The 18,886-nt window shown below is 40.5% G+C and overlaps 1 protein-coding gene across 10 annotated transcripts in view; it reads left to right on the top strand.

Moving 5' to 3' along the window:
- The window catches only part of LOC123514259 (regulating synaptic membrane exocytosis protein 1-like), a 152,729-nt gene that overhangs the window by 30,403 nt on the left and 103,440 nt on the right, over positions 1 to 18,886 (top strand). For 9 of the 10 annotated variants that reach the window (XM_045272010.1, XM_045272008.1, XM_045272006.1 and 6 more), the window contains exon 2: positions 10,795 to 10,927. In XM_045272010.1, the coding sequence (XP_045127945.1) occupies positions 10,795 to 10,927 (133 nt within the window). Of the gene's footprint in view, positions 1 to 4,369; positions 4,475 to 10,794; positions 10,928 to 18,886 lie in introns of those variants that run through there. The other variant, XM_045272009.1, reaches the window with a different exon arrangement.

The raw sequence follows: 18,886 nt of genomic DNA, 5'->3' as shown, positions 1-18,886 counted from the left end.
GGGCAAGCCTCTTAATGTGTGGCCCCTGTTCACCTAGCAGTAAATAGGTACGGGCTGTAACTCGAGGGGTTGTGGCCTCGCTTTCCCGGTGTGTGGAGTGTGTTGTGGTCTCAGTCCTACCCGAAGATCGGTCTATGAGCTCTGAGCTCGCTCCGTATTGGGTAAGACTGGCTGGGTGACCAGGAGGAGACCGTGGTGAATTACACACACGGGTCACTCCACTCAGGTAGGAAAATTAGGACTGGGAATTACCGGACCACTTGTAATTAGAGAAGCCACCTGCCATCTCGAGACTGATGCAAGACACGAGGAAGGAATCAATAGTGTCAAAGGAAGTCTGATTCGTGTCTCCTGTTTAAATTGTTCCCGTGCTTAAATACCCTGTACTAATTGGGATCTCGATCAGGCAAGTATCATGTAACTTTTTAACTTCTCCCTTCCTTTTTCTTGTCTATTGTCTTCCTTACTCTCTGACTCTCTGACTCATGTTTTGCCATCTCTGAGGAAAGGGATGCAAAGGAAAGCCAAACAGCAACAGACCTATTTCAAACTTGCTATATAAGGAGACTCCTCCTCACACACCACTTCCTGCATTGTAAGTTGGCATGAAAGTAATTGGAAAACGTAGCATTAATATAGAATAAAAACTTGGATTTCTCATATGAGTGAAATGATGATATCGCTGTTTGTATAGTAAATTCTTTATATTGATAAATTAAGAGGTTATAATGTAATGCGTAACAGTTAAACCAGTAATTGAGCTTGATGGGGGCCCAGCTTTTTATTTTTGTCTATTTGAAAAAAAAATAATTCCTGCTAACGATAATGTATGATTCTATTCCAAATATTTATGATGGCATTAAAAAAAAGTGCGTGCCTCAAAGGATTGGAAACACCTCGGTGTAATTTCGCGATCCTTGTTTTTTATTAGGTTAGAGTGACCAATGATAGAATATTCATGAGATTTAAGATTGTTATATATTTAAAAAAATTAACATTTCCATTATGTTTTGTTCTATTTTACGTTTCATAATGTCTTATGTTATTTCGTAAGGATGCACTGTGTTCCTCGTCATTGTGATGTTGATGATACTTAACTTTCCTTTCTATTTTGTTGTCATCTGCAAAGCTATTGATTTCACAACGGATTCCTTCGTGTATAGCATTGACGTTTAGCATAAAGAAAGTGTCGGCCTTTATTAATGAGTTAAACAGTTTATAAATTAAATTTAGTAAATTCGCGGAGCAGGAACTGTTGCTTATGAGACCGTGTTCCGAGGAACAGGAGGAGGAGAAAGAGAAAAAGGAGGGGTAGGAAGAAGAAAAGGAGGAGGAGGAGGAAGAGGAAGAGGAGGAGGAGGAGGAGGAGGAGGAGGAAGAGGAGGAGGAAGAGGAAGAGGAAGAGGAGGAGGAGGAGAAGGAGGAGAAGAAGGAGAAGGAGGAGGAGGAGGAATACAAAGGAAAGCCAAACAGCAACAAACCTCGTGGTCCTTTCGAGGCTGTTTGGTAACTACTTCTAACTGGCTACAGATAAGAGAGACAGGACAGTACAGGAGAAGCTCCTCCCCACCCACCACTCCCTCCTGCTTTCGCTGACATTGAAAATAGTTTGGAAAAGTACCATGCAGTATGGAAAAACTGACATGGAATTTTCACAGGAAAGGATGAAAGGAGATTCTATTATTCACCCTACGGTGAACTCTACATATCTATCTATAAGAAAGTTACACACAATAATTGTCATACTAATATAATGTTTAATTATTCGGACAAGAAGAGAGCTTGTTGGGGGTTATTCTTTAAATATTTATCAATTTTGTTTTTGAATGATGCAATGGAAGTACTGGTTACATTTTTGAAGGAAGTTTATTCCAAATGTTAACAATTCTATTAAAGAAAAAGTGCTTTGCCTCGTGGGTTTTGAAGCGTTTTGGTGTAATTTTAAACCCATTATTCCTTGTCATAGTGGAATGATCAATGGTAAAATATTTATTTACATCAAGGTTGTTATATCCCCGAAAAAATTTGAAAACTTCGATTAGGTCTCTCGATTAGGAGGAGGAGGAGGAGGAGGAGGAGGAGGAGGAGGAGGAGGAGGAGGAGGAGGAGGAGGAGGAGGAGGAAAAGGAGGAAGAGAAGAAGAAGAAGAAGAAGAAGAAGAAGAAGAAGAAGAAGAAAAAAAAAGAAAAAGAGGAGGAAAAGATTAGGAGAAGGAAGAAGTAGTGTTTGTTGTGGTGAAAGAGAGCAAAAAGAGGAAGACAACGACGAAAAAGAGGAGGAGGAACACGTAAATAATCAACAGAGTAAGGAAAGTAATAGTGAAGCAGAAGGGAGAAGAAGAGAAAAATAACAAGGAAAGGGAATATTTACAGAAAAGAAAAGCAAAGTGAGGAAAACTAAAATGAAGAAGAGTAAGAGGAGGAGGAGGAAGAGGAGGAGGAGTAAAAAGAGGAGAATTAGGAAGCAACCAACCAGCATCTTCCTGCACCACTCTCTTCTTTCTCCTCTCCTTCACACACTCTGCCTCAAGCCACGTTAAAAGAAAACGAGGTAGAAAGGGAGAAAAGAAAGAGAGCGAGAAAGAAGAGGAGAAGAAAAACAGTGGCGTCAAAGAGGAAATTATAGGAGACAACATGAGAAGAAAAGGAAAAAAAATGGAAAAAGAAAAAAGACAATCATGTTAAAAAAGAAAATATGAGATTGGAGGAAAGACGAGAAAGAAAAAAAAAATAGAATAAGTGTTATGAAAGAGGAAATAAAGGAACACATGAAGAAGGAAAAGGAAAGTAAGAAAGGTAAGACACAATACAATTATGTGGAAAGGAAGCAAGGAGGAAACAGAAACAAAAGCGTGAAGAAAAGAAGGAGAAATAATAATGTGAAGGTGGAAAAGAAGTCAGAAAATAGAGAAAAGAAAGTAAAAGGAAAGAAGAGTAAATGAAGCTTAGTAAAGGAAAGAAGAAACAATTCGAGGAAGCAAAGAAACAAAAAGAAAGAAACAGAAACGAAGAATCCAAGAAGACATATAAGTAAAAGAAAAAGAAAGAAAAAAAAACAAGGAAACTCAGAGAGAGAGAGAGAGAGAGAGAGAGAGAGAGAGAGAGAGAGAGAGAGAGAGAGAGAGAGAGAGAGTATAAAATGTTATAATCAAGAGGAAATAAGACAAAGAAGAAGAGAAAGGAAAATAATCAATACAAGCAAAGGAAAAACAGTGATAAAAAAGAGAAACGTGACGAGAAGGGAAGATGGATCAAAGAAATAAAAGTTGAATATAAGAGAACATAAAAAAAAAAATAAATAAATAAAAAGGTTAAAGGAAATTGAAATAAAGAGAATGAAACAGAAAAGGTTAATGAAGAAAAAAGTAAATAGAAAAGAGTTGGAAAGAGATAAATGGGAATACAGAAAGAAATAATGGAAGAGGATGAATTTGAAAGAAAAGGGAGAACAAAAGAAAAACTAAAAGAAAATGAATGGAAAGAAGTAGAAAAAGTTAAAGGAAAAAAAAAACATTGAAAAAGATATAGAAGAATGAAATAAAAAGTAAAAGAAAAATATGAGACATGAGGATAAAGATAAATAAATGGAATTGAAAGAGAAAGGGAAAAAAGCAAAGTAAGAGAATATGTGATAAATGAAATATAGGGATAAAGAAAATAAAGAGGTAAAAACACTAAACGAGAAAGGAGATAAATGAAAATATGAAAATAAAGGAAAAAGACGAGAATGAGAGAGAAGAAAGAAAAATAAAGGAAATTAAATTAGAATAGAGTGATAAGAGAAGAGCAGAGTCCCGGGAACACAGTCACTACAGCCTGAACACAAAGGAAGAATAAAGTGCGTGTGTGTAATCATTCTGTGTTTGCTTGACTCGTCATTAATTCTGTACCATAAGCGGGCGCCCTTTGACCTTGTTAGTGATTTCTGGAGGTGCTGCACTTAACTTGCCACCAGGAAGGAGGAGAGTGTGGTGAGGAGGGAGATGGGAAGGGAAAGTTTGGGATGGAAGTTGGAGGGAGTGAAGGGAAAGAGATGTAGATGATCCCTGCCGCAATTACTTAGACAGGGGAATGATATTTAGTACTAGAAACATTGTAAAAGTAGATCAATGTATAAGTGAAGCTGTTACTAGTACTCATAAGGGAGGATACAATACCGGAACAAATTACGCCAGAAAATGTGTTTGTAGGAAGAAGGTGGTGGGCTTATTTTTTTTTTCTCTTTTTTATATATATCAACATCATTTAGCAAATAGAAGAAAAAAAAAAGCTAAAATTTGATAACTCAGTTTTTCGAATCACCTACCGCTAGTTCAAACGCATCGAATCACGTACCGTTGGAGCACCTATTACTGATTCAAACACAAGTCCCGTGATGTTAGCGCTGGGGCAGATGTTGTACCAGGACTTGGAGAATTGAGTATACTGTATTTATCATAGTGTCTGTGTACGCACCACGGACACCTCACGTCTCGGTAAGTATTCCCATAGTAGCTGTATCGAGTTTGGCCAGTGGGATGGAGTGTTAGGTGGGACAGGAAGCGGATCGGCACTTATTATAGTTACATGTACGTGTCGTTAAGAAGCAGAACAATACCAAACATTGAGGTAAGCATTGTATTTCGTACGCTTCAAAACAATTCAAGTTATATACAGTGATTCGTTATGATTTGAGGTTGATAGAGTTTGATCAAAATTACTCCTCTGTTTGAATTAACCCCTTCAATACTGGGACACATTTTTATCTTGAGATTTGTGTACGATTAGATGATTTTATTGGCATTTGGAAGTGTCTGTAGAGGTCAGAAAATTAATGGCCAGAGCCTTCACTATTTTAATCACCCCACACAAGTTTCTGAAGCTGTATAAAATCACCAAATAGTCACCAGAATGAATATGGTAACGCGTCATGGTATTCAAGGGGTTAAAGTGCCATCACGCAACCAGGATCAACACCTGGTAGTCTGGTCATTCGTCAATTACTTGTATCAAATCACTAAATTTAACTGTTTAGACATTTCGAAGATAGATATTTTTTTAAAGGATTCATTCCCTAAATGACTTGATGTTTCCTACTATCTCCTTTTCTGTGCATGTATGTATGTATGTCTGCATGTATATGTATATGTGTATACTGTACTGTATATATGTAATTAAGTGTGAGGGTGTGTAAGTATCCATTCCATTGTCTGCTGTGCATAGAGGAAGTATAAATAAGCTGATGTCTTATCGGAGTGACGGGAAAAAACGTGTAGAGGTGAGAGAATAGCAAATATGGAGATTATCCCGTGTACGACTATAATGAATGTATTTGATGAGATACCGATGCGGTTTAACCTTGGGTGAAGGGTACCTTTACGTATAGGGGTAACAACACTTCATATTTAAAAGGATGAGGATTACACACACACACACACACACACACACACACACACACACACACACACACACACACACACACACACACACACACACACACACACACACACACACACACACTCTCTCTCTCTCTCTCTCTCTCTCTCTCTCTCTCTCTCTCTCTCTCTCTCTCTCTCTCTCTCTCTCTCTCTCTCTCTCTCTCTCTCTCTCTCTCTCTCTCTCTCTCTCTCTCTCTCTCTCTCTCTCTCTCTCTCTCTCTCTCTCTCTCTCTCTCTCTCTCTCTCTCTCTCTCTCCTCTCTCTCTCTCTCTCTCTCTCTCTCTCTCTCTCTCTCTCTCTCTCTCTCTCTCTCTCTCTCTCTCTCTCTCTCTCTCTCTCTCTCTCTCTCTCTCTCTCTCTCTCTCTCTCTCTCTCTCTCTCTCTCTCTCTCTCTCTCTCTCTCTCTCTCTCTCTCTCTCTCTCTCTCTCTCTCTCTCTCTCTCTCTCTCTCTCTCTCTCTCTCTCTCTCTCTTCGGTAGTTGAATAGGTAGTGGAAGTGAAGGAAAAATCCTCTCTCCTAAGGGAAGGAAGTGGAAGGGCTAAAAAAGAAAGTTCTTATCATACTCGTATATCTTCAAAATGGAAACCAGGAAAGCTTGAATTAGAAATAATGTACTTTTGTCATGTCGCAGATGAGAAAACAGAGAAGGGTGTGTAGAAAAAATACAGTACATTTGTCGTGGCTTCCGTAAAGGAGAAAGCCGGGACGGAGGAGGAGAGAAAATACTTGCGTCTCTTCAGAAAGGGATTAGAGAAAGCTACGTGGGAAGAGAAAATACTCCCATTATATCTAAGAAAGGAATGGTGAGGAGTGAAATCTCTACTCGCATCTTTCTCTAAAAATGGGGAGGAAATAGGAGTGAGAGAAGAGAGCAACTCACACCTCTCTCTCGGTAGATAAACAAACAGAAAAAGGTGAAAGAAATTACTAGCATCAAATCTCATCCAAAATGGACGAAATCGTGAAAGGTGAGAGAAAGAGAGAAAGACAGAGAATAGTATAGCACCAATATTAGTTTTCTATCTTCTCTAAAAAGGAAGTCGTGGAAATGGTGAAGTAAAAAACTCAACAAAAGAAGAACGCGTATGCAGGGCAGGACTTCATTACATCAAAGTCCTGACACGTGTTGGATGGATGGGAATGATGTTTTATTATTCACGCGTATTTACTTTCACGGCGCTGCTCGACATGGAAGAAAAGGTAAATTGATAAAACCTGATTTCTTCATGGCACTCTTCGCTTGTTGGTGATTAAAAGTGCTTGCAGTTTCCTGACTGATTTCTGCCGTGGGAAGTCATCCAAATAATTGATAAACTCGTGTGTGTGTGTGTGTGTGTGTGTGTGTGTGTGTGTGTGTGTGTTTTATGTTGTGTTGTGTGTGTGTGTGTGTGTGTGTGTGTGTGTGTGTGTGTGTGTGTGTGTGTGTGTTTCATTTCTGTGATTATTGATTGTTGACTTCATTTTAATTTGGTTTTATTGTGTTTGTTATTTTTTGTTTACGTGTGAAAGAGGAAGGTGTAGGGTGGAAAAAAGGTGCTATGTGATAACAATCATAATGATAATTAAATCTTTCATTGCCGCTCAGAAAGGAAGAAAAAAAATATCGAACAAATGGATAAGTATACAATAGATACAAGATGGGCACATAAAGGGATACACAGATCTAGAAACATGTAAATGTATATAGTTATATAGGGAGGCGAAGGCATAGTGGATAAGGTGGTGAGCGCGGGATCAGTCAGACGTCCATGCGTAGGTTCAAATCTCACCACACACCACTTTGAAGCTATGCCATTTGTCGAGTGGTTTAAAGTTACCTACATGTCACCATGATACCGAGGTTCTAGATGGTTACACCAAAGATGTGGTGGTGATATGGGCCCTAATATGGGTACCACAATAGATAAAATTGCCTGCGCCACTAATGGGTGGAAGATGAACAGCGCATCCCACATATACTCTTCAAGTATGCCTGCAGGCGCTATAGGTCATAATATGAAATAAGATAGGTAAATAATGCTTTTAACTCACACATACAAATCCTTATTTCGCGTCATTATCATTATTATTGTAATTTTCATTCAATACATTTTGTTTTACGTTGAACGAATATCCCTTATTGTTGTTGATATCCATTGTAGGATACGGTTTAAGAAATAGATGGGAAGGAACTCCTTATCAAATAGAGTGGTAGATGAATGGAACGAACTCAGTAATGAACCTCTTGGGGCTAAGTCAATAGGGAGCTTTAAAAGATGGTTAGACAAATATTTATGATAGCAGGAAATGGATAGATACATTTCATACTTGGGCTGCCACGGGTTGATATGATGGCTTCGTGCTGCTTCCCTCACTTTATTATTTTCTTATGTTATAGAAATGCTTGGCTAGGGCATCTCCAGCTCGTAACCCCGCGTGAATACAGAACACTTTCGTCAGATCCAGCTAAGCCTCCACCACGATACTTTCCATATTGCCTGATTTTGTTTGTGGTGTTGATCCGTGACTCTCTCTGTGTGCTGTTTTTTTTTTTTCGGTTTTGCCTTTAGATAACTGGAAGCAAATTTATTTATTATGATCGCGGCATCAGAGACTTCATTGCATTGGATCCTCTTTTTTTTTTTTATGTTCAGCAATATGAATGTAGAAATTCATGTATGTGTAAAATATGCTTATGATCATTTTTTTTTTTTATTCCCAAAAGATGCAAAATAAAAGAAATCCGTTAAATTATGCATTTTATCGTCGACCTCTTTCGTTAAAAGTCTCTGCAGAATAAGCCATCATCGATTTTTTCCTCATTTTTTGGGAATTTAAAGTTGAGTTTCCTTTCAATTTTATTACAATATCGATGACTTTTTTTTTTATAGAACACACCAACCCTTGACCTGCGTGTGCGTGTGTGCGTGTGTGTGTGTGTGTGTGTGTGTGTGTGTTTGTGTGTGTGTGTGTGTGTGTGTGTGTGTGTGTGTGTGTGTGTGTGTGTGTGTGTGTGTGTGTGTGTGTGTGTTTCGGTGAATGTAAACTCAATATTCCGTCAAATTATGCCCATCACTATCTTTTTTTCTCCTTTATGTCCAGCGAGCTGACGTCGAAACACCTGTGAATTAATCCTATAATTACGTTCCCTCTCCGGCGTTGACTGTTCATTGGTCACTACTTTTTAAGCGAATCCTAATGAGAACTCTGGTGATTTTTCTGCGTATCCCTAACGAGCACTTGATCCTGCATGAAGTAGCAAAAAGTCTGCCTGCACTCGCCAAATTACTTGCCTGTGCCTTTTGCGATGTCAAGTGACATTTCCCAGTTTTGTTTCAATTAACCTGTTAATTTAATCAGCCAGTTCGTTGGCCGGCAGAAAAAAAGACAAGCTACGTACGAGGAATATATTTTAATTATTTTTTGGGCCGTTTGTTATTCATTTCTTATGTTAACTGACACTCAATAGCAAGGAAAATCAAGACATTTCTGTTCATAAATTGTTTTTTCTGGGAGCAGCATATGAATGGGGCGCTTCTCTCAGCCTTGCGTGTGTACTCGTGTCTGTCAGTCATCCTCATGCGAAACAAAAAGTCTGCTCTAATCAGCCAATTCTTTACCAGGGAAACAAGCGCGGGAGCTTCAGTAATGGCTGGCGATAAACGAAAGTTTGTTCCTTTATAAAGTAGAACTACCTCAACAACAAAAACAACAATGGCATAAAATAAAACAAGGAACAACAATGATAGTAATGATATTAATAAAAACAACAATAATTTAACAAGTAAAAAGAAATGTAATTCTGAAAAGGCCGCATGACAGGACAGCAAGTGAGTGAAAGGAAGGAAATTTTCATGTATGAACGTGTGTTTATGATGACAACAGGTGTGAATGATGAATGACGCTATACATCACGTCCTTCGTCGATAAATCATTTGCTTGAGCTACTTTGGACGAGGAGGAGGAGGAGGCGAAGGAGGAGAAACAGGAAGAAGAGGAGGAAGAAGAGCAGGAGAATGAAGAGGTAATGGAGTAGGAGTGGGATGGTTAACTTAATGGGAGGCTAGAATGGGATGAAGGCACTGAAGGGAGAGGAGGAGAGGCACTGAAGGGAAAGGAGGAGGAGGAGGAGGAGGAGGGAATCTTGTTAGTAGAGATGGGGTAAGTATTAGAGAGGAGGAAGGTAACGCTAATGTGAAAATGGACGAGGAGCAACAACACTGAAAAATAAAAAGAATAAAAGAAGAGATGAAGTTTAGTGATGGATGACCAGAGAGAGAGAGAGAGAGAGAGAGAGAGAGAGAGAGACAGAAACAGAGACAAACAGACAGACACAGACAGACAGACAGACAGACAGACAGACAGCCACAGAGACAACAGACAGCCACAGAGACGACAGACAGACACAGAGACAGATAGACAGACACAGACACAGACAGATAGACAGACATAAGAGACAGACAGATAGACACAGAGACAGATAGACAGACACAGACACAGGCAGATAGACAGACATAAGAGACAGACAGATAGACACAGAGACAGATAGACAGACACAGAGACAGATAGAGACAGACACAGAGACGACAGACAGCCACAGAGACAGACATACAGAGACAGACAGACAAACAGATACAGAGACGACAGACAGACACAAAGACAGATAGACAGACATCAGAGACAGACAGATAGACACAGAGACAGATAGACAGACACAGAGACAGATAGACAGACAGTGGGAGAAAACAACAATATTGCAAAAAGCAGACAGTGGTGGGGGGAAATTCCACAGAGAGATGAAAAATGAATGGGCGAAGACCAGATGAAAGACTGTGGGAGGCGTGTAGGCGTGGAGGCGTGGAGGGAGTGAAGGAAGGAAAGACAGCGAACGGAGAAGGGAATGCTGAAAGAAGGAGGGAAATGCCAGGGAATGGATTTGAGTGGTGAGCAAAGGAGGGACGCTGTAGAGGAGGAGGTAATAGTAAAAAGAAGAAAGGATAGATGAAGAGGAAATGATAAAAGAGAGGCAAGGAATGAGGGGAGCAGGAAAGGACACAAGTGGCTGGGAGAGGAAGGGACGGGAGGGCACTGGAAGGAGGAGGAGCAGGAGGAGGAGGAGGAGGAGGAAGAGGAAGAGGAAGAGGAAGAGGAAGAGGAAGAGGAAGAGGAAGAGGAAGAGGAGGAGGAGGAGGAGGAGGAGGAGGAGGAGGAGGAGAAGGAGGAGGAGAAGAGAGGAGAGCACTACACAGTTTTAATATACATCCTCCTCCTTCACATCCCGACAGAAAGCAAGACTCATGTTTGCAGAAAGCGTTGAGTGTTTTTCTTTAATTTTCAACATGTTTTTCTGTTAATTTTGCTTCACTTTTTTCACTATTTTATTCTTCCCCTGTGGCAGATGGTGGCGTCGGAGCATGGAGGCGGAGGGGAGGCGGGGAGCCCAGGGGTAGGGCCTCGCACGGACGCCCCAGACTCAGGGACAACGTTCTCCAAAATCAGACACACACTTACCTCTGGCATTCACGGGACAGGTAAGAACGCTACTCCAATACTCATTTGTGCTGTAACTTCTGCTTTTTTTCTTTTTTTCTTTTTTTTTCTTTTCACCCATATCGACTCCTATTCTCTCTCCTCTGCTGTAACTAACACTTCTCTACTTGCTGCACTCAGTCACTTTTTTTGTCTTTTTTTTTAATACTCAGCATGACATGTTTACATTAGGCTTTAACGGGCTAAAGGTATCGCCTATCTTAAAGCCCACCTACTGTCTGACTGTTTCTGTACTTTGTGATAATTATCCCTGCAACATGTCACTTATGTCACTGTATATCTTATCACTTATTCTACTATGTACTCTCGTGTCACTGTCACGCACTTCACTAAGCCACTGGTTCACTAACACTTTGACTTTCTGGCCTCTGCACACACTCTATCTGTCTCTCTCCCTTCCGCCTTCACTGTTGTTCTCTCATACATTCTTCTCATTCTCATCTTCATTGCTATACTATCTCTCTCCGTATCTGTTCACTCATCATCATTGTTCTTCTTGCGTACTTTCACATCATTCATCATTATTGTTATTGCTTTCTCTCTCTCTCTCTCTCTCTCTCTCTCTCTCTCTCTCTCTCTCTCTCTCTCAGGATCACTTCTCATCTTCTTTCTTCATTTTCTCACATTTTCATATTTTTTTCCATTACTGATATTGTTTTATTTCCTCTTTTTACTCTAATTACTTGCTTGTCTTGTTCTTCCTTTGTGTTCATATTGCTTTTCCTCATTTTTTTCCTTATCTTGTCTTAATTTCTCATTTTCTTTCTTGGCTCTCTTTTCTTCTTTTCAGCCTTCATTTTTCCCTTTTCATTCCATTCCGCCCATCACTCACTACCACAAGTTCCCTCATATTTACCTATTCTTTCCTCTCTCTCTCTCTCTCTCTCTCTCTCTCTCTCTCTCTCTCTCTCTCTCTCTCTCTCTCTCTCTCTCTCTCTCTCTCTCTCTCTCTCTCTCTCTCTCTCTCTCTCTCTCTCTCTCTCTCTCTTAGTTACCATTACAATATTTACATAATAAACGTCATGCAGTTAAGCAATATATCATCCACATTCTTCCTTGGTCTTCACGCTCATTTTTCTCCTCATTCTCTATTTTCAATCTCTCATACCGAATTCTCAATCCCTCTCGTCATCTCGTTCTTATCTTCTCTTTTATCTGTATTATCTTCATTCATACGTCCCTCTTCATCTCTTTTCCTTAATCATCTTTCATTCTCTTTCTCTCATTCCGGATTTTCTCATTCTCGGTACCATTTTCTCTTCCTCTCCCCTTCTATCTATACTATTTTCATTCATACACCCCTTCTCTCTCTCTCTCTCTCTCTCTCTCTCTCTCTCTCTCTCTCTCTCTCTCTCTCTCTCTCTCTCTCTCTTCCCCACTCAGCTTCTGCTTCCTGTTTTATTCCTGACAGTCTTATTTGTCCTTCATCCTCTCTCTCTCTCTCTCTCTCTCTCTCTCTCTCTCTCTCTCTCTCTCTCTCTCTCTCTCTCTCTCTCTCTCTCTCTCTCTCTCTCTCTCTCTCTCTCTCTCTCTCTCTCTCTCTCTCTCTCTCTCTCTCTCTCTCTCTCTCTCTCTCTCTCTCTCTCTCTCTCTCTCTCTCTCTCTCTCTCTCTCTCTCTCTCTCTCTCTCTCTCTCTCTCTCTCTCTCTCTCTCTCTCTCTCTCTCTCTCTCTCTCTCTCTCTCTCTCTCTCTCTCTCTCTCTCTCTCTCTCTCTCATATTCTTTCGAGGTGCATGGTTGGCTTGCCTTTCTAAAATTCCCTTTAATTCCTTACTTTATGAGGGAAGGCCACGTATGTAAGGCAGGGGAAGAGACGAGGGAAGGGACAGCAGGGTGGCAAGGTAAATAAGGTATAGGGCCTAGAGGCAGAGTAAGCGAGGCAGGAAGAGTGAACTGAAGTGAAGTGAAGTGAGATCAGATCAGGTGAGGTAAGGCAGGTGGGAATAGCAGGTAACGAGAGGAATGTTTCATGAATGCGAGTCATCCGGAAGGTGTGAGACGAGGGAGGTGTTTGTCGGTCGTGGGAGAGGAAGGGGACAGCGTTTGCGGGAAGTTGAAAGGGGGGAGAGTGGTGAGAGGCTGAGAGCGGCAGGGAGCCAGCGACAGAGAGGAGTGACTTGCTTTTGAGGCCACGAAGCAGACTAGTGGAGAATCTCGAGGGTGAGTTATGAGTCTGAATGGACGCTGGGAAGAGGAGGCGGGATTGGAGTCTTTAAAGATGTGCCTGTTAAGGGAAATGTCTGAAAGGAGCGTGGAAGAGTTATGAGTTGTTGGAGAGGGATTATTTAAAAGAATGGAGATGGGAAAGTGGGTTAATTAAAACTTACTCTATGTTTGATGGGTCTTAGGGCGTATCTTAAAGGCCGGCGGTTGCCTCAAGGGGATAGATTAGGTTTCCATTAGAGTGATAGACAGTTGAACTTTCATTATGTACTACGGGTTCTCTTTCTTGTAAAATTGGCTTGTACAACTTCAGGGTGCTGTTCTGAAAGTTCCTATTAACGACAAAGGATTAATTGGACGGTTAATATTCTTAGTAACTAGTCTAGCTGTTCATAGACTTTTTTTTATCTTTCTGTTCTGCTGACAACTTTTATAGAAGGCGCCACACGTTGCTATTTTGTAAGTGACTGAAGGTGTCGTCTGAAGTATGTGAGTGACGCAGGAAGGACAATAACTCACTAGCATTTTTGTCCTGGTCTTGAGTGGTTTGTGGCCATTATCTCGACACTGCAGCAATCCATGAGAGGAGAAAAATAATGGTCACAAGGATGAAAAAATAAAGACGCAGAGGCTTATGGTAGCAATAAAGTGTTCAAAATATTTTTAATCGTTGGTTTATTTTCAGGAATGAAAGTGAGGGATTGGAAACTTTGGCGGGGATGAGAATAATGGTGTTTGTCACATTTAAGAAGCAATTATCTTCAAAAGAATAAACAGCCTAAGAAACGCAAACGTGATGATGGTGTAAAATTAAAATAGATAGTCGTATTGGCTTAATTTTTTGTTGGTTTATTTTTAAGAATTGAAGTGAAGGACGTCTTCAGATTGGCGTGGAGATGAAGTTACCGCGAGGAATTGGAGGTTATGGAAGGAAGGAGCAAGAAGGAGACCATGCAGGACACGTTTGAGTGGATGAAGGGATTGAGTTATTAAGGGAATGACGTTATGTGACATATTGCGCTCAAATTTTTTCATCTCAGAGATTTGATATTGGTTCAGAATGGCAACAATGACATTACCACCACCAACAGGAACACATATTTATAGAAAGTACAGTAACAACATTACCAAAGACTCCATCCATAAGAACTTCAACAACCATAGCAACGAGAAAGCCACAATAATATTAACATCAGTACTGCTACTACCACCACCACCACAATCACCCATCATCACCACCATCACTACCACCACCATCATCATATACAACAACACATAAGAAACGCAACAACAGCAATTATAAAAACCTCAATGAGACCAAGAGGAACATAGAGATTCACAATTACAAAATATAATACAAAAAGTCACAATAATTATACGAAAAGCTAGAGTAACAGCTCACAAAAACCACAAAACTAATAGCAACGATAACAGCAACAGAAAGAAAAACAAAAACATTAGCATCAGTAACGATCACAGTAGTAATGAGATTAACATGAAGAATGATAACAGCAGCAGTACAAAAGAACAACAGCAACAGCACCATCACCATCACCATCACCATCGCCACCACCACCACCACCACCACCACCAAAAACAAAGCAACACAAATGAACGAACACAGCAGAAGCGCGCCTGAATGCATGAATGGACAGAAAGTGTATGAGGATGCATGTAAAAAAAAAGTGTCCCTTGCATTTCGTTCTTTCTCTTTGCCTTTTTCGATTTGTTTTTTGTTGTCCGCCTGTCCGTGTTCACTACTCTTTATTTCTATTTTCTTATTCATCCATTTATTTATCTGTTTATATATGTATTATTTTAATTTAATTCCCTGTTCTGTCACACGTCATTTTTTACTGATATTTTTTTACTTTGATTATTTCTTCCTCCATTAAAATGTCAGCTTGAGGATTTGCATGTTGACTGACTGAAATATTAGCAGCGGTGGAGTTTTGCTACTGATTTTATGCCACACACATTTCTGTCATACCCGCAAATTGGCTAATAGGACCAATCACGCGGTAATTGGGCCACGCAAAGTTAATGACAAGTTATTAGGTAATGAAGATAAATACTGGTTTTTTTTTATGGATTGACGGATTTGTGTGAGGCTCTGTAATATCATTTTTTTTTTTGTGGTATGCATGCTATTAAGCTTCTTCATTTGATTTATTTACGTTAATTTGCCTGGATAAACTGTTTATCTAAGTTTTTAATCCTTTTTTATCCTAAATGTTCTTCCCTCATCCTTTCATTCTTTCTTTTTTTCTTTTTTGTTTTTCGTCTCAAGTTTGATTCTTGAACACAAAGAACAGGAAAATATGTATATATATATATATATATATATATATATATATATATATATATATATATATATATATATATATATATATATATATATATATATATATATATATATATATATATATATATATATATATATACTTTTTTATTATTTATTTTTTCTCCAATTATAGAGGTATTTTAGTCTTGCATATTTTGTCCATCTCAATTTCACACACACACACACACACACACACACACACACACACACACACACACACACACACACACACACACACACACACACACACACACACACACACACACACACACACACACACACACACACACACACACATACAACTCGATTTACACACGGGATGTAAATCGATTACACACACACATACACACACACACACACACACACACACACACACACACACACACACACACACACACACACACACACACACACACACACACACACACACACACACACACACACACACACACACACACACACACACACACACACACACACACACACACACACACACACACACACACACACACACACACACACACACACACACACACACACACACACACACACACACACACACACACACACACACACACACACACACACACACACACACACACACACACACACACACACACACACACACACACACACACACACACACATACACACATATATATATACACACACACACACACACACACACACATACATATACATACACACACATACACACACACACACACACACACACACACACATACATACACACACACATACACACACACACACACACACACACACACACACACACACACACACACACACACACACACACACACACACACACACACACACACACACACACACACACACACACACACACACACACACACACACACACACACACACACACACACACACACACACACACACACACACACACACACACACACACACACACACACACACACACACACACACACACACACACACACACACACCAATACTTCTGAATGTAGCCAATAAGCTGTATACGATATTTGCATCGTTATGTGATTTTAATGGTAGAATAATGTTTTGCGAGCGTTGTTTATGAATGAACGGTCCTGTGTAACTCTGTGTAACTCGAATATCCTTTCATGCAAACGCAAAACACGCCCTGAAAGATGGACGAATCCATTTCATTTTACTCCACAACACAATCTATATTGTATTCCAATTGCTATTGTGTGCGACGGAAGCAAATTACTCTCATTTTTTCTAGGTTTCATTAACGTCAGCGATGTTACAGTGAGAAGAAATGGAAATAGAAGCGGGAGAGGGAGAGGGAAGAGAATGTAGTGTAGCGTTTTGTGGATGTAAGCAAATGTGTTTAAGGCGATCCTTCTTCTGTGTTGTTGGTTTCCCTTCCGCCTGGCTCGTTCTCTCCCTGCGCTGAGAATTCTCTTTCAAATCAAAGTGAGGTGTGTATTGTGTGGGGTGTATACGCGTTGTGGTCTCAGGCGGCGTCAGCGATGCGTGCCGGGAATCTTGCTGGTGCTGTCCTGATCTGCATGGACAGAGTGCCGGACCCGGCGGACACACGGTACTCCAGCCACTTTTGTTTGTGAGTTCGCGTCCTGGCGTGCTTGTCTCAGCTGTATAGTTAGAGGTGTTGAGTGTTTTTTTATCTATTTGTTCTTTATGTAGTGAAGAGGGCCAGCCAAGGGCAAAAAAAAAAGAAAGGAAAGATAAAAAAAAAAGGCCCACTTGAGTGCTGGCTCTCTAAAAAGTGGAAAAGCGTCAGCCAAAATTAAGGAGCAAATGTCTCGATACCTCCCTCTTAAAAGAAGACAAGTCGTAGGAAGTTGGAAATACAGATGCAGGGAGGGACTTCCAGAGTTTACCAGTGAAAGGTATGAATGATTAAGAGTACTGGTTATCTCTTGCGTTAGAGAGTTGGACAGAATAGGGATGAGAGGAAGAAAGCCTTGTGCAGCGAGGCCGCAGGAGGAGGGGAGGCATGCAGTTAGCAAGATCAGTAGAACAGTTAGCATGAAAATAGCGATAAAAGATAGAAAGAGATGCAACATTTCGGCGGTGAGAAAGAGGCTGAAGACAGTTAGTCAGAGGAGGGAGTTGATGAGACGAAAAGCTTTTGATTCCACCCTATCTAGTAAAACTGTGTGACTGGAACCCCCAAACATGCGAAGAGTACTCCATACAGGGCGGATAAGGCCCTTATACAGAGTAAGCAGTTGGAGGGCGAGAAAACTGGCGGAGACGCCTCAGAACACCTAACTTCATAGAAGCTGTTTTAGCAAGAGATGAGATGTGAAGTTTCCAGTTAAGATTATGAGCAAAGGACAGACCGAGGATATTCATTGTGGAAGAGGGAGACAGTTGAGTGCCATTGAAAAAGAGAGGATAGTTGTCTGGAAGGTTGTGTCGAGTTGATAGATGGAGGAATTGAGTTTTTGAGGCATTAAAAACTACTAGATTTTCTCTGCCCCAATCGGAAATCTTAGAAAGATCGGAAGTCAGGCGTTCTGTGGCGTCCCTGCGTGATCTGTTGACTTCCTGAGGGGTTGGTCGTCTCTAAAAGGACATGGAAAGATGTAAGGTGGTATCATCAGCGTAGGACTGGATAGGGCAAGAAGTTTGTTGAAGAAGGTCATTAATGAATAATAGAAAGAGAGTGAGTGACAGGACAGAACCCGAAGGAACTCCACTATTAATAGATTTAGGAGAACAGTGGGCGTCTACCACAGCAGCAATAGAACGGTTGGAAAGGAAACTTGAGATAAAGATGCAGAGAGAAGGATAGAAGCCAGACTCTATCAAAAGCTTTTGATACATCTAACGCTACAGCAAAAGTTTCAGCGAAATCTCTAAAAGAGGATGACCAAGACTCAGTAAGGAAAGCCAGAAATTCACCAGTAGATCGACCTTGACGGAAGCCATACTGGCCATCAGATAGAAGATTGTGAAGTGACATGTTTGAGAATCTTCTTATTCAGGATAGATTCAAAAACTTTAGACAAGCTAGAGATTAAACCTATAGGACGGTAGTTTGAGGGGTTAGAACGGTCACCCTTTTTAGGAACAGGCTGAATGTAGGCAAACTTCCAGCAGGAAGGAAAGGTAGAAGTAGATAGACAAAGTTGGAAGAGTTTGGCCAGGCAAGGTGCAAGCAATGAAGCATTTTTTTTAGAACAATAGGAGGGACCCCATCAGGACCATAAGCCTTCCGAGGGTTTAGGCCAGCAAGGGCATGGAAAACATCGTTACGAAGAATTTTAATTGTAGACATGAAATAGTCAGAGGGAGGAGGAGAGGAGGACAAGCCCAGAATCGTCCAAGGTGGAGTTGTGAGCAAAGGTTTGAGAAAAGAGTTCAGCTTTAGAGACAGAAGAGATGGCAGTGGTGCCATCAGGATGAAATAAAGGAGGAAAGATGAAGAAGTGAA

Source organism: Portunus trituberculatus, chromosome 37 (assembly GCF_017591435.1).
Source record: "Portunus trituberculatus isolate SZX2019 chromosome 37, ASM1759143v1, whole genome shotgun sequence".
Classification (NCBI taxonomy): domain Eukaryota; kingdom Metazoa; phylum Arthropoda; class Malacostraca; order Decapoda; family Portunidae; genus Portunus; species Portunus trituberculatus.
The sequence above is the reverse complement of the archived record's forward strand: the minus strand, read 5'-3'. Positions and strand labels throughout refer to the sequence as shown.